The following is a 26,347-nucleotide window of genomic DNA, read 5'->3' on the forward strand; positions in this document are numbered from 1 at the left end:
TATTCTTTTTATATATGTAATATGATGATTTTTTGTTTGGTCCTTTTTGTTGAAGTAGGATGCTTCTAGAACATATAAAAAGCCTTGGAAGCTACTATTAATTCCCTTAATTTTTTTTTTTAAATTACAAAGTGGTTGAGTGTCATAGAGGCTACATTTCAAGAGATTAGTGTATGTAAAGAGTTGCAAATTCACAAACAAATTATGAAGATCAAGATTCAATCATTATGTAAATTTTTAAGGACAATGGCTAATCATATACTTTGTACATCAAAAAATGTCTAAAATGGTGAACAAGAAACCCACCAATCACCATAGCCATATGATTTACTAAGCTATAAGCTAAGCTTCAAAAGACTTTATATTATTATTATTATTCTACATGTATATCTTTCCTATAGTTTCAATTGAAAGTGAAAAATATCAAGTGTTAGAAGCCTAAGACCCTTGAATCCATATCCAACAAAGGTTTCAAAGAACTAGGAGAAAATTTTCTTGCAAAAAGAACACAAACTGTGGAGTTCCTTTCATTGTATTTGCAATGATGACGACTGCGAATTCTAACGATAAACTCTTCTCTGATGTCTGATTTTCCAAAACTAGCCGGGTGCGCGCCACCCCGGGACCAGTCCACCCAGGTTAAGCTCCGATTAGCCAATGCATTCCCTGCTTCAATGCTCAGCATGGTTGGAAAATAGTGCTCATCAACATAACAAGCTGGTCTACAATACTTTTCGAAAATCGGATAATATCTCGTGTCTTCAACAATGCTGGTGGCAATCTTTCGATTCACTTCAAACCATTGAGAGCCTTTACGCCACTGTGTTATGTTCACAAGAGGGGCCATTTCATTCCGGTAGCGTCCCCTTCCATAAGGTCCAGGATCATCAAACACACTCATGAAGCTGTGCTTGGATTCCATGATATAATTGTAGACGAAACTGAAATTGTAGAGAGGAATGCATGATTCGGATAGAAGAACAAACCGCTCATTGTAGATGTCAAGCAATGCATTGGCAAGTAGTCTTCTTTCGGCGTCACACATGCTCATCCTTCCCCACTCAGCAACCTGCAGGAGAAAAGAGAAATTCATGTATTTTCAATATTCGAACGAGTTTAAGCACGAAAGCGACACAGGAATAACCTCAACTCTGAAATGCAGCCAAGTCTCCAGTTTATCAGGCATAATCATTTCTTTTGTAAGGGTGTGTTTGGCCGGAGGTAAAGAAGGGGGCGAAAACTTTTCATGAATGATTCGAATGTGTAAAATAACTAAAATTACACATAAAGCTCGTCCATGAAAATTTCAATCCGATTTTTTCCCTCCTGGCCAAACATACACTAAGAATGATCCTTATAATATGGCTGAGCACAAATTATGTAAATTCACACAACCTTAATCTATGGTTAAAAACCTTAGGAAAACTGATTGATGCAACCACTTCCTAAAGAGAGCACAAATCATGATTACCAATTTGCTAAACTAATCCATAGTTCGTAGTCTTAGATTCAGGGGAACATTTATCCATAATTAATCAAATACAGAAACTCTTCAACCTTGTTGGAGAGACAAAGAACCAACCTCATACTTTTGACTAAAGGTTTGCGTCGTTTAGACAGCTGATCTATAATGGTATTAGAATTTTTATAGCTTCGATTGGAGTATGATCATAAACTAGATTTTAGCATATGATCAAGTAAGCTTAGATAATGTCCATGTTTCGAGCCCAAAGTACTACAGAATCAATCTTGTTCTTATTATCTTATACATAGCAACTTAAACTCTAAAACCATTTGTCCTTAAAAACTCCTCATTAAGAATATGCATCAGAAGAATCTAACACATGTCTATCTTAATCATGGCAACAAATATCTCTTATAAGAACTACGAAACGAAACAGAGAATAAGTAATTGCAGATTACAGCCACACCTCCCCTCAAACTCATCTTCCAGACTAATCACTAATAATTTTGAAGAAGAAAAAAATTGCTGCATTTTCATCAAGAAACTGCTGATTTTTGTTACTCAACTCTGTTGCACCTAAATCTACAACATAGCGAAAACGAAAAGCAAAACAGTACTAACACCAGAAGCCAGGATTATGAAAACACTAAATTCTCTTCAAGCATGTAATTGATGAACAAACAATCTAAACAACTAAACTGGTATCAATTAAGGATTAAGGGATAAATTAAGTAATCCACAAATGAAATTTAAATCAACAAACTATGTGTACCATAAGAGGATCAATATCAGCATACCTTGCTAGGGATTTGCCTGTTATAAAAAACAGAAGAACGACTGAACTGAGGCTGAAACGATGGCAGCGAATGGACATATATCGAATAAAGCCTCTCATTTCCTTTGAAAAACCTCTCCCAAAGAGGTGCTAATGGCAATGGTCCCTTGGTAAGGAACATAAATGCAACCTTAGGAACCCTTTTAAAAGGGTAATCCTTGATCCTAGAACCAAATGAAGCTCTCCAAAGCAATTCTTTGTCACTCATATTGTGGATTGGATTTGAATTAGGCCGAATCCAATCTTCCAAGTCTAACAACCTATCCTGTTCCCCACGACATGGCTGAAAACTAGATTTCATCACTGTTGTTGTGACAACACTCTCAATCCCAAAATGCTTGAGTGTATATATGCTAATAACTGAGAAAACAGCACAGATTGTAACAAACAAAATAAGCACCCTCAACAACGTTATAGGTAACCCTTTTACTTGCACAGCATCATCACTGAATATAAATAAAGGCATCAAAATGAAGGGGAGAAAAAAAATCTATGATATGGTTGTTATTTTCAAAGCATGAATTGAAAGGTTATGGCACAGCAATAATCACCATGAGCTATAATAAAACCGCTATAGATCTATCTAATAGGGGGTACCAATACCATAGACTGCGCCAAAAATCAAGCCTTGAACATGTGATGTAGTGAAGAGTGAAGATCATCAATATGGGCACATGGGTAGTTATAAAAACATGAACTTTATCAATGATTGAAGGCAAAATTGGGGATTTTTACTATTTTATTACTGATTGTATAATTGGGATCAAACAGAATTAAAGGGGTTATGCAGAAAACTAGAAACTGAAATTAAAAAGGACTTTGAAATAAGAAGAAGCAGTAGTGGCGCGAGTAACTAACAATGATGTAAAGCAATCTATGCATATCTATGATGAATGGCATTTGTGTTTGGTATGCACAGAAACAGAGTCAAAGGTTGTTGGGTATGAAGCATGAAGAGGAGTGTGTTATTTTGGAGTTTGGCACAAATGAATGAAATGTGTCACGTTGTTATTTGTCAAACCCAAATGGCCAACCTTCATTAAAGTCAGACACTGTACTTTTCACATTCCATTTTTCATCTTAGATGGCTGCCGTATAATGTGGGATTCTTAGAGCATGAAAATTCCTAGAAATTTTAAATGCTTATTATATTTATTGAATTAAATCCCTTTGAGGCTTTGAATGTGAATTAATTCTAGAAGGATGCTAATTCGAACGGTCTTAAAAGACGAGATAATAAAATAAAATAAAATAGGAGTATAAATTGGTTTAACCCTTTCGATTAGGCTAAGTCGATAGTCTGACCACCATTTAAATTAAATATTTAGTTGTAAAATGGTTGTTACAATTTCGAAACATATATATACTTCTTTTAATGCTAAAATTACTAATTATATTATTCTAGCTATACCTTTTAATTAGTTGTAATTTCACATATTGTTAGCATTTTGTCGCTGAATGATAATACTACATATGATAAAAATGTGTTAAGAAACGTACTCATTATTAAATAAGTTAGCATAATATACCTCTTGTTTTTGAAAAGTTAGGAGATTAATTGAATTAGTGATTGATAGATTAGCCAGAACCAACGAAAAAGTTAGCACGGGTTAGGGGAAACTTAATTTGTCCAAAGTGAGTCTTCAAGTAATATCATAACTCTATGAATCAAATTAGTTTTCATAAAAAGTGAAATTCTTAATGGCTTAATGCAAAATACACCAACTTTTCCTTATTTAAGTGTGAATAGTGTTCTTTATTTTACCAAGGCAAAGACAAACATGCTTGACTGCAGAAGCTGCCGTGGCCCATGGCAACAATTCCATTATTGTTGGCTGCTGTCTATGTCAATTCTTCTTTCCCCCAGTTTGGAGTGGGGTGTGGGGACGCTATAAAACACAAGGGTTTGGCTCCGGATATTATTACGAAGAAAAAATATAAATAACTAACAACATTTTTGAACTATGTGAATTAATATGGTTAAAAAAATAAATTAATTTTAAATTTAATTAATAACATTAAATTAGAGCATAGTATATTTTTATTTGATTAGTAATTGTTCATATTGTTCAAGATGCTCATTGTTTACCTAACACAAAAACATATAGAATTTAATTTTTTTAATGCATTTATTATATATATTTGGTGAAAAAAATAGATAATATATTTAATATATATAACAAAATATATGTTAGCAAAACTCTAAATCAAATCGATTTTGGCAGTTTACTAATCATTTTTTTAATTAAAAAAACTAGAGATGTATTATTCACAACTAATATTAGTTTAACCTAAAACCACAAAAAACATTTAAATAAAGAATGCAGCATCTTACTACAAAAACACAAGTGAATAATTATATTGAGCGCGTTATTTCACTTAAAATAAAAAAGACTTCTACCAAAAAACATGAGAGCGTTAAAACCTAGAAATCAAACAGAGTTAAATTTATTTTAATTTTTATTATCGTTTTAATATCATCAAATTAATTAGTATTTTTCACTCTACCGTCATCTTATTCTTCTGGATTTTTTGAAATGATATATCAGTCAGACTTATCCTCCAAAGTGAATATCAATTAAAAATGTTAAAAGCATTGAAATTGATTTGTTAATATTTTCAAAATTTATTCCAGCAATATAAAGCTATAAAAAAAAGATGTGGAGTATTAGAAACAGGAAAAAGGGAAAGTGGGAGATAATGGAAAAATTCAGAATAGAATACCTAGTTTGTGAATATTAGAAGATAGCAAGACAATAATGAGATCTTCAGATGGAAATATAGAATAAGCATACAATACACTTGGGAGCCATTCAAAGATTTTTATTCATGAAAACAGAAAACGCACCACATTTGATTTCTGTGTGTCAAAATGGGAGTGGAAAACATGCAGATACTTTGAATTATCAACCACCACAGGGGTTATGGCATAAGAGGTGTCTCAGAGGTTCTCATCATTAAGAAGGTAATTCAGATTAGACAAAGACATCAATCAACATAACGCAACTTACCAAATATGAAATAAAATGTGCTTCACATCGATCACTTGGAAATAGGAAGCTGTTTCTCCCCCCTCCAAATACATCATGGTTAACATGTATAGTTTTAAGGTTCTCACGAATACAGTGCCTAATTACAACCAAAGGTGAGCTTAAAAGGTAAAACATGGAACGGTCGATTTTATGTACCCGGAAATGAGCAAACAGCAAACTAGTTTACTCTACTTCACCACCTCAAAAGTGGAGCGAAGATTGGATATCGTGACAGGGCACTCTCCTTTCTCATCATAATCGGCGAAGTCTCCACTTGACAAGTCAATATTTTCAAATCTGGTTCCCTCCAGCTACAAAGGTACAACTTGCATTATTCGAAAAATACAAAATAGGCACAAACGTGGAAAATTTATGTTGTCAAAAAATATGAAGCATGTCAAAAGTCAAAACCTCAAGTAAACAATGAAAATCAGATGAAGGATTACAGAATTTGCTGATAATCTCAACAATCATGAAATCAGAAATAACATATCCAAAATGATTTGGATGAAAAAACAAGATGACAAAGCCAATACCTAAGGAAGTGAAGATAGATATTTCCGCATCAGGGGAAAATGATCAACTAGTACAACTTTGCATGAAAGGGGGTCTGGCTCTCACTATAAATTTATTTTGAACCTAATCATTATTGCTTATAATTATTACTTTTGTTTCAGCACAAAAATTAATATTCATGCAAGTTTTGAGTTCTTAAGTAATTTTCAAGCATAAGGGATAACGTATATCTAGTTTTCAACAGTAAACATAAACCCTGATAATGTTCACTTTTACCACCTTAGAGAAAAGCTGTATGAGCTAATTGCAGTATTTAGTTGATATATCAGCAACACTGAACTATAATAGGAAATCACACATAGTATACCACACTTAGAAAACAATGAGCAACAATAAGGAGACTCACCGACTCAGCTTTCCATCCATCAGCAAATACAAAATCCACCGGCTCATATCCCCTACAGTCAAACAACATCAATGGAGCATACTTCCCTGACTGACTTTGTGAATGAGTAAGAGGTTGGCCTCTTCCTTCAATCATTGCCACTGTACCATCCCTGCCACAGAATTTGCACTGCATGCCAAGTAAAAGTTAGAGGTGCTAAATGAAATAGAATTCCACTCAGAATTTGCACTGCATGCCAAGTAAAAATACCAGAGCTACATATCATTTGTTCTCCAGTGGTGCACTCATTCAAATCAATCTTATTGAAATGAATTCAATGGAGACTATAGCCATCAAAAATCAACAGCAAAGTTTGTCCGACTAGATGACATCAGTGCTAGTCAAATCTTGTCGATATTAAAACCATTACGATCAGAGTGATACAACATTTTTGAGTCAAGTACCATGCCAACTCCATAAGAATTCATAATTTGTTAGTTCATTACTGCCCTTATTTATATTGCTAATTACTAACTAAATAAATAAATCCCTAACAACCCTTAATTGGCCTAAAACTACTGGGCTAATGGGCTCTGGCCTTCTAGTCAAAGTTCCCCCTCTATCTCTAGCTATTAAGACTATTGTCTATCCTGTAAACCTCCTTAATGGGGCCTCTCACATGTCTTCTACACATTTAATCAAACAGAAAGCATGAATAAAATTATACGGTAAATAGGGGCAAACTGTATTAGCTCATTTAATGGAAGATTACAACCAAAGTAATTGCTGGGTAGCACAGGTTACAAATTTGGTCATGCAAAAATAACAAGAGTTGATCTATTTTGTTGAATTGAATCATCTAAAAACACAGTTAACAAAAATAAAGAGCTGAAGAGTGATTAATTGTACCTTCCGAACGTAATTGAGGATCCTAGGGCAAGGAAAAATTCTGGGATAAGGCTAAATGAAACAAAATTCCTCTCAGTCTTAACTCTTAAACTAAAAACGAGCTTATATATATATATATATATACTTCGAAGTTGTCAAGTCAATAAACATGAAAATTCCAGTACTCATCGAGTCTACAACCACATGCAAGAAACTATTTAGATAGATAACTTCAGAGACACCAGAGTTGCATATTCTTCGTGTTCCAGAGCGCAGCATAACTTCACAGTTCAAAAATACCAGAGCTACATATCATTTGTTCTCCAGTGGTGCACTCATTCAAATCAATCTTATTGAAATGAATTCAATGGAGACTATAGTCATAAAAAATCAACAGCAAAGTTTTGTTCAACTAGATGACATCAGTGCTAGTCAAATCTTGTTGATATTAAAACCATTACGATCAGAGTGATACAACATTTTTGAGTCAAGTACCATGCCAACTCCATAGGAATTCATAGAATTCATAATTTGTTAGTTCACTGATGCCCTTATTTATATTGCTAATTAGTAACTAAATAAATAAATCTCCAACAACCCTTAATTGGCCTAAAAATACTGGGCTAATGGGCTCTGGCCTTCTAGTCACTGTTCCCCCTCTATCTCTAGCTATTAAGACTATCATCTATCCGGTAACCCTCCTTAATGGGGCCTCTCACATGTCTTCTACTCATTTAATCAAACAGAATGCATGAATAAAATTATACGGTAAATAGGGGCAAACTGTATTAGCTCATTTAATGGAAGATTACAACCAAAGTAATTGCTGGGTAGCACAGGTTACAAATTTGGCCATGCAAAAATAACAAGAGTTGATCTATTTTTGTTGAACTGAATCATCTAAAAACACAGTTAACAAAAATAACAAGAGCTGAAGAGTGATTAATTGTACCTTCGGAGCGTAATCGAAGAACCAAGTCCAAGGAAACTTTCTGGGATAAGGCTAAATGAAATAAAATTCCTCTCAGTCTTAACTCTTAAACTAAACACGAGCTTATATATATATATATATATACTTCGAAGTTGTCAAGTCAATAAACATGAAAATTCCAGTACTCATCGAGTCTACAACCACATGCAAGAAACTATTTAGATAGATAACTTCAGAGACACCAGAGTTGCATATTCTTCGTGTTCCAGAGCGCAGCATAACTTCACGGTTCAAAAATACCAGAGCTACATATCATTTGTTCTCCAGTGGTGCACTCATTCAAATCAATCTTATTGAAATGAATTCAATGGAGACTATAGTCATAAAAAACCAACAGCAAAGTTTTGTTCTACTAGATGACATCAGTGCTAGTCAAATCTTGTCAATATTAAAACCATTACGATCAGAGTGATACAACATTTTTGAGTCAAGTACCATGCCAACTCCATAGGAATTCATAGAATTCATAATTTGTTAGTTCACTGATGCCTTATTTATATTGATAATTAGTAACTAAATAAATAAATCCCTAACAACCCTTAATTGGCCCAAAACTACTGGGCTAATGGGCTCTGGCCTTCTAGTCACAGTTCCCCCTCTATCTCTAGCTATTAAGACTATCATCTATCCGGTAACCCTCCTTAATGGGGCCTCTCACATGTCTTCTACCCATTTAATCAAACAGAATGCATGAATAAAATTATACGGTAAATAGGGGCAAACTGTATTAGCTCATTTAATGGAAGATTACAACCAAAGTAATTGCTGGGTAGCACAGGTTACAAATTTGGCCATGCAAAAATAACAAGAGTTGATCTATTTTTGTTGAATTGAATCATCTAAAAACACAGTTAACAAAAATAACAAGAGCTGAAGAGTGATTAATTGTACCTTCTTCTGAGTGTAATTGAGGATCCTAGTCCAAGGAAACTTTCTGTGATAAGGCTAAATGAAACAAAATTCCTCTCAGTCTTAACTCTTAAACTAAAAAAGAGCTTATATATATATATATATATACTTCGAAGTTGTCAAGTCAATAAACATGAAAATTCCAGTACTCATCGAGTCTACAACCACATGCAAGAAACTATTTAGATAGATAACTTCAGAGACACCAGAGTTGCATATTCTTCGTGTTCCAGAGCGCAGCATAACTTCACAGTTCAAAAATACCAGAGCTACATATCATTTGTTCTCCAGTGGTGCACTCATTCAAATCAATCTTATTGAAATGAATTCAATGGAGACTATAGTCATAAAAAATCAACAGCAAAGTTTGTCCGACTAGATGACATCAGTGCTAGTCAAATCTTGTCGATATTAAAACCATTACGATCAGAGTGATACAACATTTTTGAGTCAAGTACCATGCCAACTCCATAGGAATTCATAGAATTCATAATTTGTTAGTTCACTGATGCCCTTATTTATATTGCTAATTAGTAACTAAATAAATAAATCTCCAACAACCCTTAATTGGCCTAAAAATACTGGGCTAATGGGCTCTGGCCTTCTAGTCACTGTTCCCCCTCTATCTCTAGCTATTAAGACTATCATCTATCCGGTAACCCTCCTTAATGGGGCCTCTCACATGTCTTCTACTCATTTAATCAAACAGAATGCATGAATAAAATTATACGGTAAATAGGGGCAAACTGTATTAGCTCATTTAATGGAAGATTACAACCAAAGTAATTGCTGGGTAGCACAGGTTACAAATTTGGCCATGCAAAAATAACAAGAGTTGATCTATTTTTGTTGAATTGAATCATCTAAAAACACAGTTAACAAAAATAACAAGAGCTGAAGAGTGATTAATTGTACCTTCGGAGCGTAATCGAAGAACCAAGTCCAAGGAAACTTTCTGGGATAAGGCTAAATGAAATAAAATTCCTCTCAGTCTTAACTCTTAAACTAAACACGAGCTTATATATATATATATATATACTTCGAAGTTGTCAAGTCAATAAACATGAAAATTCCAGTACTCATCGAGTCTACAACCACATGCAAGAAACTATTTAGATAGATAACTTCAGAGACACCAGAGTTGCATATTCTTCGTGTTCCAGAGCGCAGCATAACTTCACAGTTCAAAAATACCAGAGCTACATATCATTTGTTCTCCAGTGGTGCACTCATTCAAATCAATCTTATTGAAATGAATTCAATGGAGACTATAGTCATAAAAAATCAACAGCAAAGTTTGTCCGACTAGATGACATCAGTGCTAGTCAAATCTTGTCGATATTAAAACCATTACGATCAGAGTGATACAACATTTTTGAGTCAAGTACCATGCCAACTCCATAGGAATTCATAGAATTCATAATTTGTTAGTTCACTGATGCCCTTATTTATATTGCTAATTAGTAACTAAATAAATAAATCTCCAACAACCCTTAATTGGCCTAAAAATACTGGGCTAATGGGCTCTGGCCTTCTAGTCACTGTTCCCCCTCTATCTCTAGCTATTAAGACTATCATCTATCCGGTAACCCTCCTTAATGGGGCCTCTCACATGTCTTCTACTCATTTAATCAAACAGAATGCATGAATAAAATTATACGGTAAATAGGGGCAAACTGTATTAGCTCATTTAATGGAAGATTACAACCAAAGTAATAGATTATTAAATTAAAAAATTAAATTTATAATTAAGTAATGACAAAAAAAATTAATTTTATTGGTCTTTAATATTTTTGTATAAAACTATAAATATATTGTTATTCAATTTATTTTTAGTGTATATTTATATTTATTTTTTATTAAATAAAGTAAATACTAAATTTTTTTTATTAGGAGTGTACATGGGCCGGGCTACATTGAATTTAGCTTAATTTAAATCTGACTCAAAATATAGATCGGGCCTAATTTTTAGACTTTAACTCGATCCTAATCCGATGAAACTTACGCACTTTCGGGACGAGTGAAATCTGGATAAAAATCGGGTCTAAGCATGTAAAAATCACATAATCTCCCACCATTATTTCACAATTCACTTAGTAAAATTCATTTACAAAAATATAATAAGAACAAACCTTTTCTCTAAAATTAAAGCATAATCATAATTAATACTAATATTGTCTAATAACACCAAATATTTAAATCAATACAAATAATACAATATTATGCATTAGTATAAAGTCTTATGCATTTTGAACATAAAACATTAACATATAATCTTATAATGACTAATAACACAAAATATTAAAATTTATAATATTTAAATTCCACATAAAAATAGCTATTATCTATCACTAATAATACAAAATATTAATTAATTCGATTTATATATAAATATGTTTCGAGACTTTTATGTTGATTTTTTTTATTTGAGATATTCAAGTAATATTGATATGTATTTGGTTTAATGAAGTGAATTGTCCTTAAATTTAATATAAACAATTAACTAGCTACTTAAAAATATAGACTATCTTCAAAATTGTATCAAAAATTTACTTAGTATTTAATTTTTCTTAAAATAAAAGATATAAAACCATTATAAAATTCTTTTAAAAAATATTTGTTCTTTTGTAGACCTGTACTATATTAGATTTTATAATTAAGTCTCTATCGTGACAAAAACGTTAAAATTAACGGAATATTTCATTAAACAAAACGAATATGTCTAATACTTGACTGAATATTTTATATAGTTTAACAAAATATTCTGTTAATTTTAATATTTTTATCACAATAAAAACTTACCTACAAAATTTAATTTGGTATAAGACCTAATTAAAAAATATATATATATATATATACCTAATTTAAAAATTTGGAAACTATAAGGACCTATGAAATAATTTAAACCATAACTAAATAAATATGCCATATACTTAGCTAGTTAATTATCTTTAGACGAGGTAAAACTCTACAACTATGAACATGTTTGTATACATTGCAAAGATTATGGCTTTTGTGCATGTAAGTTCAAAAGTTAAAGTAATTATGATATCTGTTTATTCCTTCCATTACCATGATTTCAACTTCATGTACATATTTCAAGTTTGAAATTATGAATAATGAAAAAAGGAATAATATATATCGTTCTATATATATTAATGAATTGATACTCAATCTTCTTAAATCATATTATTTATGAAGATACTGGATTCCTAAAATATGATGAAAAATAAAAATATTTTTTAAATTATCCATTATATCTAATTTAAATATTTGCAATTTTCTTTTAACTTGACAAATGAGTAAAGACTAAAAAGGAGGTACCTGATAAATGAAGCATGCTTTTCATGCCAAAGATCCAATTAAAATCATCATAAAACAAAAGTTGAATGACATATTTAGATGGTAAATCATGCAGTCATCACTGACTACTCACTCATTATATTGTTAAGCAATAATGTCTTATTTCTGGTTAGTTCATATCTATATATATGTTTCCAATAAATAATAATAATTAATGGCACATAACACATATGTTTTCAAACCCCAAATCATATCCTTGTCTTCCATTTCAATTATATTGTCTCAGATAATATAATCACCAATAAATAATATATACAGATAATCTTTTATCAAATTAAATCTTGATGGATTATTCCAAAATAATTTTCATCTTTTTATTGTTGGGTCTAGCAATCATAGCTCAAGGTTTTGTAAACCATGGTGGTGCATTCTCCAAACAGAAGGTTTTGGAAGTTGAGAACAAATTGAGACATCTTAGAAGGCACTCCTTGAAAACCATCAAGGTAAAAAAAAAAATATTTACTAATTAATAATAATTATTTTTATACTCTTCAAATTAATTATTTAATTATATATTGCATGTGATCGTTAGAAGAAAAACTAGTACATGCTTTTCATATGTTAGTCATGATTAATCAAATAATCCTCTATAGCATTTACATTAAAAAATAGGTAATTAGTTACTTTGTTAAGTTTCTCAACATTTTTAAGTTGTTTTTAGGCAAGATGCTTATTACTAATATTTTGGTGCTAATCTCACTAACATGTATTGCATGACTAATAATTGTAGAGTGAAGATGGGGATATTATTGATTGCATTGACCTTAATAAGCAGCCAGCTTTTGATCACCCTGCTTTGAAAGATCACAAAATCCAGGTCACTATATGTAATATATAATTTGTTTATAATTAATTATTTAAAAAAATATTAGTAAGGTTCTAACTGAAAATTTTGATATAGTATACGAATTATAACGGCCGACAGAATAATTAAACTTTCCAGCGACTTTTATGTAGTTAAAATTATAAAAAAGTCTAATTTTTTTTTTAATTTTTTTTAATTCCTCAATGGAAATGAATGTGCTTTTTAGTTATTAAAAAAATTCTGAAATAATCACATCCTTGGTGCATTACATTACCTACTAATTAGTACATTTTTTTACTTATTAATCAGATGGCTCCCACTAAAAATTCAGCAAAGAAGGAACCTATTGAATGGAGCAAAAGTAGAAGCAAAACAAAGGATGCTGAAGATTCATTATCATTGAGGGTGTTAACTTCCCAAATATGGAAGAAAAGTGGAACATGTCCAGAAGGAACAATACCTATTAGAAGAATAAGAAAGAATGACATGCTTAAGGCTCCTTCAATTGAAGAATATGGAAGGAAGAAACCTAGCTTCTCTCCCACTAGACAAGTTCATGAGAATCTTGACTCCTATGTACCACTAAGAAATCACTCTGTGAGTCTATTACAAATACTATATACATTTTAATTTTAATATATTGATAATATTAGTGTAAAATATTTTATATAGTTATTTAATTAAATTTAAATTATATATATAATCATGCATGATGCATAAATACAGAAGGCAATATTGTTCGCAGTAGGGTTCAGGTACTTGGGAGCAAAAGCAGACATAAATGTATGCTGGCCATTTGTTGAGAAAGATGATGAATTCAGCACTGCACAGATTTCTCTCCTCACTGGCTCTTATCAGCACTTTGAATCTGTTCAATCTGGATGGGCGGTAATTCATTCATTCATAACACAAACATATTATCCCAATTAACATCTACACCAAAATCTGTTATCAAAATCAGTCATTAATATAAAAGATACGTTATAATACAAAATAATGAAAATACACATTAAAATAAATTAAATAATATATATTTATATAAATATATAATAATTAGTTTTGATAATATTTTTTTATCGAAATAAATTATTTTTCTAACTAATTCTAATTTAAATCGTTAAAATAGATATTATTTTTTTATTAATTTAATTTTTTTTACATAAGTAATGAGTTTGGACAAATTCAGGGGCGGTAATTATTATATAGTAAGGGGGGAATAATGGCTTCCCAAATTAAAATTTTTAATGTATAAATTTTTTTAATTTTTACTAGTCCCCTAATTTTAATTTCTTTCTTCTTTTATAGTGATGTTTTTTTTTTTTATATATATTGGCCTTCTTCAATAAAATGCTCTTGCTAGTTCTGCCGTGGACAAATAATCCACTTCCCTTCATGGGAAATATCTGCATTTATTCCACCCAAACATCTTTTGTATTATTGGTATAGGAAACATGAAGAAACATCAATTAATTAATTCTCTTATTACTTGCACGTATAAAGTTCGAATAATAAATTTTGCATGATAAATGATCACCAACTAAAGTGCCATTTTTTTAAAACATGCTAACTGCCTCATGCGTCAATTTAATTTTAAAGTTATATACACCATGTTGTGTTTAATTTTAGCCATTTTTAGCAATAAATTTCAATTCTTTTATTTGTCTTTAATGAAAACAGGTCAATCCGGGTGTATATGGTGATAGACAAACTCGTGTGTTCGTATATTGGACGGTAAGTATTTAATTTTAATTAATTATTAATTATTGGGTTCTATATAAGGATAAATAAATGTTAATTGAAAAATAGACACATAGGAATTTTGCATATTACAGTGTTTTTGTTTTCATGATTCTGAGAACTAAATCGAATTGATCGGTTCAATTGAATTAACTAAAAATAATCATTTGGATTTTTCACTTCAATGCAAATTTGGTAGCCAATAAATTGGTCAATTGCAAAAATATATTATTTTATTATATCTAATTAAACTTTTATTAATATTTTAATTGAATCTTTAAATTTTTGAAACTCTAACTTTATCGAATTGATTATCAGAAACTTTTCGAATTATCTCCAATAATCTGGATTAATTCCCCTTTAATTTGATGGTGATATTGATAATAATGCAGGCTGATGGTTCAAACAAAACGGGTTGCTTTGATCTAACATGTCCTGGTTTTGTTCAAACTAGTAAAGAAATTGCATTAGGTGCTGCAATTTATCCAATCATTCCAGTTCCCGGTGACCTTCCATACGATATAAATATTTACATCTATAAGGTCAGAATACTTTATATCAAAATAAAACCCTAGTTTTAATTTAATTTGTTATTATCCCTATTACATATTATTTAAGTAATCACGTTAGGCATTAACTTTTTTTGGCTAATATCGTTCAAATTTTTTAAAATTATTTTATTTATCCTAAATATAGACCATAAATTATAAATTTTTAACCATAAATCCTAAATTATAAATTATAAAATCTAAAGTTAGTTAATAGTGACTAACTAATAATTAGTTTCGTATGCTTTTTTATATTATTTATTGAAAAGATATAAAAAATTAATGGTTAGTTAGTTGACATTAGAGGTGTTCATGGGACGGGCAGAATTTAATTAGACCTCGAATCTAATCGTAAAAGGTCATCAAGTATATTTTTGTCCGGATTTAATTAGACCTCAGATTTGATCCTAAAAGGTATATACAATTTTTTTAAATTTTATATATTAAAATAATAAAATTTTATTTTTGAAAATCAAATTTAATAAATGTTATATCCTATTTATACCAAAATAAAATATTTTGAAACAAAAACAATACCGTATAATATAAAAAAATATTAATTAAAGTATAAACAAAATATGACATTACTAATTTTATTTTAAATTATAAAAAGTAGTCTTAGGTCGAGTCGGACGGACCAAAGCATAACCTGACCCGACCCGAAAGGGCGAGGGAAGAGAAGGGGAGGGGGTCGAACTTGGCAAGCACGGGTCTGGATCGGATCTTGAACACCCGTAGTCGATATTATCTAACTTTAATATTTAAGTTTATAATTTAGAATTTACATTTAAAAGTCTTTGATTTAGAATCTATAATTCAAAATAAACAAAATAATTTTAAAAGAATTAGTTGATGTATGTCAACTCAAAAAAAGTTAATTATCTGAAATTGCTCTTATTTATTTAATCGAGTTAATTAATTTAATTTCCTTAATTTATTTAGGACATTATAACCAACAATTGGTGGGTGCAATATGGAGAGAAGACAAACATAGGGTATTGGCCAGCAGAGCTATTTGAAACATTATGTTACAATGCTGATTCTGTGGAATGGGGTGGTGAAGTTTATAGCTCTAAGATTTTACACTATCCTCACACTAAAACAAACATGGGCAATGGTAAATTTGGCTCACAACCCAACTCTGCCTACTTCAAAAGGATGAGAATTCATGATAACTCTGAGTCTTTGAAATTTCCTGAATATGTTGATCGCTACTCTGATGAATATAATTGCTATGATGTTAGGTTTCTTGGGGATTATGTTGAAGATCCTGAGTTATATTATGGTGGTCCTGGCTCAAGTGACTATAATTATATGTGCCTTTAATTTATTTTTCATATAGTTGTAGACATTTATTATGTTGTTAAAGTTAATTAATTCATTATATGAAGCATATTCTAGGTTATAGGGCTTCTAAGAATACATTTCTTAAATTAAATACTATTCAAGTGGGTAAAAGTACATGATTAGGTGCCAATGAGTTATAACTCAAATAACATAATCTTCTCATATTTATTTAAAGATCGCGGATTTCTCGCTATCTTTGATAAAAAAAAAAAGTATATGATTAGGTCAATGTGATGAATGCAAGCTATATATGTTATCCTCCTTTAATGTTATATTTTAAAATTAAGCAAATTTATATACTCATTCTTATTAACATTTTACTTTCTTTGGTTCTTTCAAGTTTGACGAGTACTTAATATATATCACATTACTGAAAAAAATTGCTGTAAAAAAGAACCGAAAAAAAGGAAAAAGAAAAGTTCAAACTTGACATGATGAACCTGCATAAATTGATTATATTAATATTTTTTAGGTTTAATTAATCAGTAAATATTTATAGTCTCAATAAAGTTTTAATTAAATCCTTATAGTTTAGAAATTTGTAATTGAATATTTGTATTAGATAAAAAAATTAATTAGATCCTTTTTAATTATATTTTATTAAAAAATACATCTTTTGAAATATTTGTTTTGTATTCGATATAGAATGACTTAAGAGTTAAGAATTTTCAATATTCTAGTATCATTGTATTTTATTCTAAAAAAAACTCAAATTAGTAAGAGTTTTTTTTAATACAAAATCTCTATTACAAATTTTTAAACAATAAAAATTAATAAGAAATGGACAAATAAGTCTTTGACCTTTTGATTCGTAAATATTTAAATTTTTGAAGATTTAAAAATACATTTAAGTTTCTGACCTTTTTAAAAATTAGACATATCAATCCCTCATGTTCACTTGAGTTTGTCAGACTCAACGAAAAAATCAAACTCGTTGTAGTGATCTGATTAATACGGATATACACATGAGAGGATTTTTAAAATTGGACAAATTAGACTCAGAATCGATATGTCCAGATTTTAAAGAGGTCATGAATTTAAATGTATTTTTAAATTATCATAAACTTAAATGTCTGCGAACTAAAAAGTCAATGATTGATTTGTCCTTTTTTCAAATTAATTAAAATCTTAGTAAATGTTAGAGATAAACAGACCAATTAAACTTATTATTATTTAAAGAGTGCTACATATATAATTTTGACAAATCGGTCATAATCTCTCAAAACATTTTTATCAGATTATCCAAGTAAAGAAATATTCGAGTAGGTTGATAGGTGAAAATATGTATCAAAATCATCATATTTTTCATAATCTCTTACTTTTCGGTATGTGACTCTGTTGAAGGAATAAGAAAATTCTCAACAATATTGTACAGAGGTCAGAACTTGTTCTTATTATTGTGTAAATAAATATGATATATTATCCCGTTATTAATTAGTCTTCTCCTAATAATCGCTGTTTGTTTTTCTTGCACTTACCCAAGAATAAAAAAAAAATTAAGGTCTTGTTCCTTGTTTTAGCTTTGAGAATATTTTTTTATATATTAATTTATTTAACATTATTATAAAAGAACAATATTAGATATTTTCTATCATAATTATACATCCACAGATTTATTCTTCTTTAAATGAGTCTTTCGTAAATTTTATAAATTTTTATTTAATCATTTGTTCCATTTAGTTTGGCACTTATTAATATAGCTTACTATTATTTGGTATATCATGCAGACACCTAATGCTACCACTACTTTCTTAGAATATTAAGCAAATTATTTTTTGTCTTTAAAAATTGAGATAATTTAATCAATTAGCTATATTATATTTTATAAAATTAAGAATTAATTTATTACTTTTTCTTAAATGTTAGAAACTATTTTATTCTTTAATTTTATTAAAAACTAATTTATTTATTTATTTATCTAGCAAAAAAAAATTAAGAACTTATTTAAAGTATTATTCAATAAATTTAGCGGTCAATAAAAATAATAAAGCAATATATGATTTAATTTATATCTTCTCAAGAGAGTGTAATAATTAATTATGCTTCTATATACTTTGTTTTGCATGATATTTATTTAGGATGCCCTCTTTACTCTGAACGCTAAAGGAAGATATGATGGCATGGAAGCAGACATAAATGTTTGGAAACCAATGGTGGCATCAAAATTGGACCTAGTTCAGTTTCTATGTGGGTTCAAGCAGGGGATTTTCCCAATATTGATACGGCTGGGGCTGGTTGGATGGTAATTAATTACATGAAATTATTATATCCTTTTTTCAACTTTCATTGATATTTCACTCTAGTTTTGTGTGTCTTTTATTTCACTATATTAGTGATATGTATTAGTATTACACATTTAAATACCACATAATAATTAGAGTTTAATTTGATGTATTGACAGTCTAAAATATTTTACACAACTTACAATCACAAATATTCTTTTAGATGACCATTTATACGGTTAATGAAAACTAGTGCAGGTAGGCGTAGTTCCGCATTTTTATCATGACAACAATAATAAACCTAGATTTACCACATTTTGGACGGTAAGCACATACAAGCAATTGCTCAAATATCTTTTAAAAATTAAATGAGAAATTATTCTTTTATCATTTACTATTATATAGTAAATCTAATTGTATGAAATAAAATTTTTAATATTTATTTGAATATGAAATGTCCTATTTTGAATAACTAATTACTGAGGATGTTTGATTTGCAAGTATATTTCCAGCTTCCAATTTTTACCACACACAATTTTAAAAATGAAAAACAAACACCAAACATAGAAATTTCCAAAATTGAGTGATAATTTGCAATGATGGAGCCATAGAGGATTAGCACTATGTGAAAATTGGAAATGTAGTAAAATAAAATAGCCCTTGTTCTTTTTCTAGTTTCTAGAATATGAAAATTATGGTAGTTATGATTATGCAAATCAAATTATTGACTTGTTTATATTGGCCTTTTATGCTTATAACTCATTCAGTAAATCAGTAGAAGAAGGAACCCATTTAAATTAAATCCTAATAAATCAAATGGGATATCCTAAAACTTTATTCTCCAACAAAATCCTCCCTAAATGTCTATTCGTAAAAGTTTACAAAATCACATACAGGATTGGATCACTAAGGTAAAATCTAATATAAACGATAAAATGAAAAAACAAGTATAGAAGTAGACAACATATATTAGTGTTACATTTTGACCAGTTTTGATATTCCATGAACATATTATATCTACATATGATATAAATATGCGTTGTAATTTGGTCAAAGGCGAAACCTATAGTATACTTAGCCTCTTACATTCATTTGTTACATCATATATATCCGACCATAAAAAAGACTTACAGAAACCGATGGAATTCCATATGCTGATTATTAGGAATCATACCTTTTTCTCTCTTCTTGAATTGATAAAAAGATTCTAGCAGCTGATTCTGTTGCAGATCTTCGGTTGTGAGGCACAACTTTGATCACCCTAGTCTCCGATCTAGTTTCGTGAGACTGATTGGTTCCCTCTATTACCACCACAGGATCCACAAGGGAAGGTGAATTTGCTTCTCTTCCTTCAGCAACTTCTTGTGTTGTTCTAGTCTGTTGTGCCGTTTCATTAGGACTATTCGTGGAGCTTCCTTGGAACTCGCTATCCTTTGGTGTACGAGATTTCCCAGCATGCGATGCAGATCCGGTTCTCTGTACCGTCTGATTAGAGGAGCCTTGATTATGAGCAGGGAAATCGATTCTGTCGGCTGATGAATGACCATTTTGAAGATGAGAACCTTGTGCCATGAACCGGTTTGCCTGTTCAACGGCCGACCCTGACATTGCTTGATTGTTCATAAATGGCATCCCATAAGGAGGGAAGTAGGCATGACTTCCTGGAGGAATGTAAGGCGGGACCCCAATTGCTTCGTGCGAAGCCGGGAGTCCATAGACGGGATTCATGTAAGTATTGCTCATAGGAACCGGCCCAAGGGGTCCAAATCCTCCACAAAATGACCCAGTAAATCCCGGTCCGGGATATGGCTTGTAGACAAGCCCTTCAGAAGGAGTCATAACAGGAATCAACCATTGATGCCCAGGTGACGGATTGAAACACATGGGGGCCATTCTATTATCAGCGGCACCACTGGCTTGGTGTGGATCTCCTGGAGTAGAAGAGTAATTCAAATGGTGGCTACCACTTTTTTGGGACGAAAAAGATGCTTTCCCGACTGCATTCTCAGCTGAACATTCCATCTTATGGTTTAACTTTTGGGAATCATCCTTGCGCTTTAGATTTTGTCGCTTAGGTTCCACAAGTTCTTCCAGTGAGAGGTTTTTAGTAGTAGACCCCTTCAAAGGGATCTTTCCAATGAAAGCAGCATCTTCAATCAGAAGTTCGGGCGATCCAGCAATCAGCTGTTGGACCTGTTTAAATAAAAGAGAACCAATCAGCACAAACCAAGTGGAAGGGCAAAACTGTGTGCTTGTGCAAGCGAGCAAGATAGGAGAACAAGCTTCCAATTTAGAATAGTGCAAGGCACTTAGTGTTGGAGATTATGATGATACCTTGATCAGTCTGTGCAATTCAAACACTTGGACTGCAAATATTCTCTGTTGACTGTACAGAGGAATGGGAGTTCAATCAAGACAATTGCACAAAACTCGTCCGGTGTGGAACATTAGACACAACAAAATAAAATAGAATGGACAAGAAGAAGTGAAAATTCTAGCAGTCAAAATAATGTGAAATTCTCATGCGACACTCCATTTCATCAACAAGTAACCACTAAAATCAGAGGATCTCTAGTCTTAGCTAATCAATTAAGCCAAAAAATCTACCATTCATGTACTCAAAATATTTCATATGTTCATAGAAATCTTAAGAGGACTATTCCACAGAGATTAAAATAACTACACATTTATAACCATATTTGTTTCCAAATTCAATATTCCTATTGTTTACTCATAGATTGCTTCAGTTTAAAAATCTAATACAAATTAACAAAATATAGCTAATGTCGGACAACAAATTATAATATACAAAAGTAATATCTGTCCACTCATCTTCAGCATCTGCCATTTCTAAATCAAAATATAAAGATCTCACAATAAAAAGCACCCAGAAAATCCAACCCTTTGAAATCTAAAGCTTTATGGTTATCTTTCTTTCAGGAAGAAGAAAGCACATATACAGCAGATAAAAAAGGCATCTAATCGATAACAGAAAACCCAATATTATGATTAGTCTAGACCCCTCAAGTCATCACAAAACTCTCGAAGCGTCCCTACCATACTCCCTGGGATCATCCTGCATATACTTGGTCCCCTTCTTAGCCCAAGTCCTTCAGTGTAATTAAGGGCAAGTGTAGTAAGGGGACTTGCCCCAATGGTCACATTGAGAACCAAAGTAAGAGGAAACCAAGACAGGAATATCCAAACAGTGAATCATGAGATGATCGGCTGTCACAAGGGTCCCTCTCCGACATAGTACAATATTTAAGATTGCTCAATGCCCTGTTATAAAGATGATCCAGTACCCACCATAGAAACATTAGTAAGACTTTGAACAAACAGAAAAACCAATCTAGAAGGGACCCCAAGAATATTTAAATTTCCTTTTTTCAGAGTCACATTTTCTTTTATGCTATAACCAATTTGTAAATTAGTTTAAAAGGTGTGTGACTTCTGAAAAAAGAGAGAAAAGAGAAATTTGAGAGAATGTGTAGAATAAAAAAAATTAAATAACAAAAGCAGAGTTAGAACTCATAACTAAAACACATATATCTTAACCACATTGACTAATATGACTAACAATGCCCAAAAGAAACTAATGTGGCTTAAAATTTGCAACGGAAGACAAGAAAGCAGAAGCTTTAATTAGAAGCCTGGAAATTCACCTTTCTATCTACCTTCCAAGGGTAAAACTTTCACATTCCAAAATTATACCAAATATCTTAAATATGCATGCAAAAGAATAAGAGAAGGGAGAGAAAATCTCATCATACATCAGAAATTAAACTTCCACCAAATCTAACTTAGGACTTGTTACTTTTTTTTTGTTGGGGGTTGAGGGGGGTGTTAATTTTGAAATCCTGGCAGACATAGAAATTAAATTATCACTTCTTTTATGAAAAATCAGACTTATAAAATTCACAAAACTCAAGAATTAACAAGACACTATTAGACTTGAGCATATAATAATATGCATTTATCATGTAACACGTTTTCACAAAAATATGGTTAAAAACTACCAGAGAGGCAGATGCTACTAATAATTTAACATGAGACTTACTTGGCAATTTCTCGTCTTGCTTTAAAGAAATGTTTTTGACCTAGTATCCCTACAACATCATCAGTACTAACTCTCAAGGTTGACGAATTTTCTATACTGGAGATTTTGGAAATGTCATCACTGTCATCTAAATTCCCCCCTTGCATTGGGCCACCAATCTGTGTATCCTGACATTCGGGATCATTGTTATCCTCTTGTGGACTAGTTTGGTTTTCTGTCAAGATATCGCCGTGTTCATCATCATTGGTTTGTGAGCCAGCAACAGACACTGGCCATAAGCAAGCATCAGCATGATGTGATCTACTAATATTTGACACAAAACAATCTTGATTAGGAATTGTCTTTGTTCGACTTAGACCATCAACGGTTTCCCTTGATGATATGTCTCTACAAGACATTACTGGCTGTTGTCCATTGGAGATTATTGATGGATGTCTTTCACTCCTCACCATTGGAGTGAGATGTCTCCCATTGGAACTTTGAACTGTTTCATCATTTGATTGACCATTCCTTGAGTGAACATATACAGGAACCATGAAGTCATCATCATCTACCTTTCTCCTCTGTTCAACTTGTGTGGACGGAGTGTTCAGGTTTGCTCCATCATATTGGCGAGAACTATAACTTTCTCGACGAGTAGATGCTTGAGAAGGTTTATGAACTGGGAATGCATAGCTCCTCTCAGGACCAGTCCCCTGCAAGTAAGTTAAATCAACTTATGTTTGCAATACATAAAAGAAGCCATTCATGAACCTTCAATGAGCAGCTTATATTGTTGACATGGTTAGTTCGTCACAAAAATCAGAGTCTTCATGGCCAAGTAGGGTTGTCCCATTCTTCTACTTTCAAAACAGAAGTTGAATTTAAAACATGCAATATTAATAATTGGATATAAAAGCATCTACAAGCCTTCTCCTCAAATCCATAAATACAGTGAGGCCACATAAGAATGTATAACAATTGACATACGCCGAACATAAAATTGTTATACGTTCCTACATGTTTGGACGAGCTGTTGGAGGGAGTAGTGTCAATTCCCTTCCATCACAATTGATTTTGGCCATTTAAATCATGTTTGGTTTTTCTCAACTAGAATAAGTTCTTACCTCTAAAATTGACTTTAGAAGAAGCGCAAATATTTTCCCCACACAAAATCACTGTTAGAGAAGTAAATTACGAAACATAAATGACTTCACATAAAAATCAATTTTAACTAAACCAATTCTGTCAGAATTAACTCTACCTACAATCAGTTCTAAAGAAGTAGAACCATACACATATAAGATTTTTATATCTCAAATCTCAGTTCACACACACACACACACACACACACACAAAAGACAATAATTTCCAAGATCCTAGGGGGAATTACATAAAAAAAGTGAGGATTGCCCCAAAATTGATTGATACACAACTAGTCATAGTCTCATGCTAAAATCAACTAAACAAACAATCTCATGAGAACTATAAAAAGTGGATCACAATAACCACAACACAAAATCGAAGCAATAATTATACCTGGCTTGAGGATGATGGGGTACTTGGATGATTGATTGGTAGAAGACGCTGGTTGTTGAACCTTTGAGAAGGAACACTAAACTGTTCATAAAGTGCCATCTTGTTCCTAGGTGGTGCTCTTGGCCCTCCTTTCTCTGTATCATTCACATGAAGCCTTGGAAACAATTACACAAACACCTTAAGCGCTTAACACCCCACAACACAAAAATACACCCCCGAAACAAGGCATAACAACAATTACAACCTCAGACCCAAATCAAAGCGATTAATAGCTCAATAGCTCAATAATACCCTACAACACAAAAGGAAAAAACTTAAGTCTTTAAATTGTGTGAATCTGGAAGTTGGGAACTAATTGAGACACACATGAAGGTATGTGATTGAAATTAGAAAAGAGAATGAAGATGTGGAAGTGAATGGGTTTCTTGTGGAAATTTGTGGGTGTGAAGAAAGAAGAAATTTTGAGAGGTGTGAGAGGCTATTTAGGGATACAGAAGAAGAGAAACAAGAACATCATCTGTGTCCGATAAAAAGGGTAGAGAGGAAAAAAACAAATAATAATAAAAAAAAAAGTGCGGTGTTGTGGGGTCCACTAGTATCCAACTAGACTATCTCTTCCCACACTTTTTTTTTTTTTACTGGATTTTCGTTTTCGAGAATGTTCTCTGTTTTTATTTTTTTATTTTCGCTAATTATTTTAGAGTTTAAATTTAATTTTGATGTATGGAATCATTTTCTTTGTCAATATAATTTTAACTAAGTCACTAAATCTAATTTTTATGGTGTAATGAATATATGTATATTTTTTTATAAATATTATATAAATTAGCGTTTACAGTATTAAAAATTTAAAATCTAAGTATAAAAGATTAACTTTTTTATTATTATATATAACAATATTTTAAAAAACAAGTCTCAAAAATATTAATTTGCAGAATTATATAATTTCAATTTTAATTATTCAATTAAAAAATTATAAATTAATTTTTTTGTTATTGTGTTATTATGAATTTCAATCAAAATCCCGAACAATAAAATTTGCAACTTTTTTTAATTTATCATTATGAAATTTTTATGTTCAATTAAAATAATTTATTAAATTAATGTAAAAATTACTAAAAATATAACTTAAATTATCTATAAATTGTTTTATATAATACTTATAGATCCAATTAAATATAATTTAAAACTTTTATTTGTTTAATGTTAAAATATAATATGTGTTAGATGTATAAATCTTAAATCAAGCCTAACTAATAGATATAATTTTAAATTTTAAATAAAATCATAAAATTATATTATTCTTTTTTCAGGACTAACCCACAATTGTAAAGATATTTTATAAAAAGTTTTTTTTTACTTTATATTATTTAGATGAAATTAGAAATTATAAAATTAAATTAATTTAATTCTTTTTTTTTTTTAGGCTGCGGTGGTACACGTTTTAAATCAATCTAAACTGTATTAGATTTTTTTTTTAAATATCCGTCCTAATTTAATATTCATGTAAACACAAGATATGAATTTTAAGAGTTATATTATATACATACAAGTCTTTTTGACTTACAAATCTTACAAGTTGGGTCAAATTCAATAGAAACTACGCTCACCCACAGAAACATGTTAACACGCGTATCACATTTCCAAAGCGTGCTCATTCACCATTATTAACGACTCTTCTTCTTCCTCAATGAAAACCACAATAATCATTTTTTTTGCGTTTTTT

General features: G+C 31.0%; 4 protein-coding genes across 4 annotated transcripts; 1 reads left to right on the top strand and 3 right to left on the bottom strand.

Annotated features, from left to right (window-relative positions):
- Positions 1-202: 202 nt before the first annotated feature.
- On the bottom strand, positions 203-5,388 carry LOC107495444 (glycosyltransferase BC10). Its single transcript, XM_016116592.3, has 3 exons — positions 5,312-5,388; positions 2,263-2,746; positions 203-1,069 (listed from the first exon to the last, which is right to left on the bottom strand). The coding sequence occupies exons 1-3, from the start codon at positions 5,386-5,388 to the stop codon at positions 431-433; spliced, it is 1,200 nt and encodes a 399-aa protein (XP_015972078.2). The 3' UTR covers positions 203-430.
- LOC107495443 (uncharacterized) lies at positions 5,289-9,669 on the bottom strand. Its single transcript, XM_052263154.1, has 5 exons — positions 9,604-9,669; positions 9,004-9,057; positions 8,074-8,124; positions 6,255-6,422; positions 5,289-5,643 (listed from the first exon to the last, which is right to left on the bottom strand). Exons 1-5 carry the CDS (start codon positions 9,667-9,669, stop codon positions 5,521-5,523), a joined length of 462 nt encoding a protein of 153 aa, XP_052119114.1. The 3' UTR covers positions 5,289-5,520.
- A 2,328-nt stretch (positions 9,670-11,997) lies between these two features.
- LOC107495442 (uncharacterized) lies at positions 11,998-16,800 on the top strand. Its single transcript, XM_021125951.2, has 7 exons — positions 11,998-12,042; positions 13,115-13,201; positions 13,499-13,786; positions 13,916-14,077; positions 14,867-14,920; positions 15,319-15,468; positions 16,417-16,800. Exons 1-7 carry the CDS (start codon positions 11,998-12,000, stop codon positions 16,798-16,800), a joined length of 1,170 nt encoding a protein of 389 aa, XP_020981610.1.
- Positions 16,801-19,946: 3,146 nt separating this feature from the next.
- Positions 19,947-24,782, bottom strand: LOC107495580 (protein EARLY FLOWERING 3). The gene is made up of 4 exons (XM_016116730.3): positions 24,622-24,782; positions 23,104-23,798; positions 21,378-21,429; positions 19,947-21,236 (listed from the first exon to the last, which is right to left on the bottom strand). The coding sequence occupies exons 1-4, from the start codon at positions 24,718-24,720 to the stop codon at positions 20,205-20,207; spliced, it is 1,878 nt and encodes a 625-aa protein (XP_015972216.1). The 5' UTR covers positions 24,721-24,782; the 3' UTR covers positions 19,947-20,204.
- Positions 24,783-26,347: the final 1,565 nt, after the last annotated feature.

Source organism: Arachis duranensis, chromosome 6, assembly GCF_000817695.3.
Source record: "Arachis duranensis cultivar V14167 chromosome 6, aradu.V14167.gnm2.J7QH, whole genome shotgun sequence".
Classification (NCBI taxonomy): Eukaryota; Viridiplantae; Streptophyta; class Magnoliopsida; order Fabales; family Fabaceae; genus Arachis; species Arachis duranensis.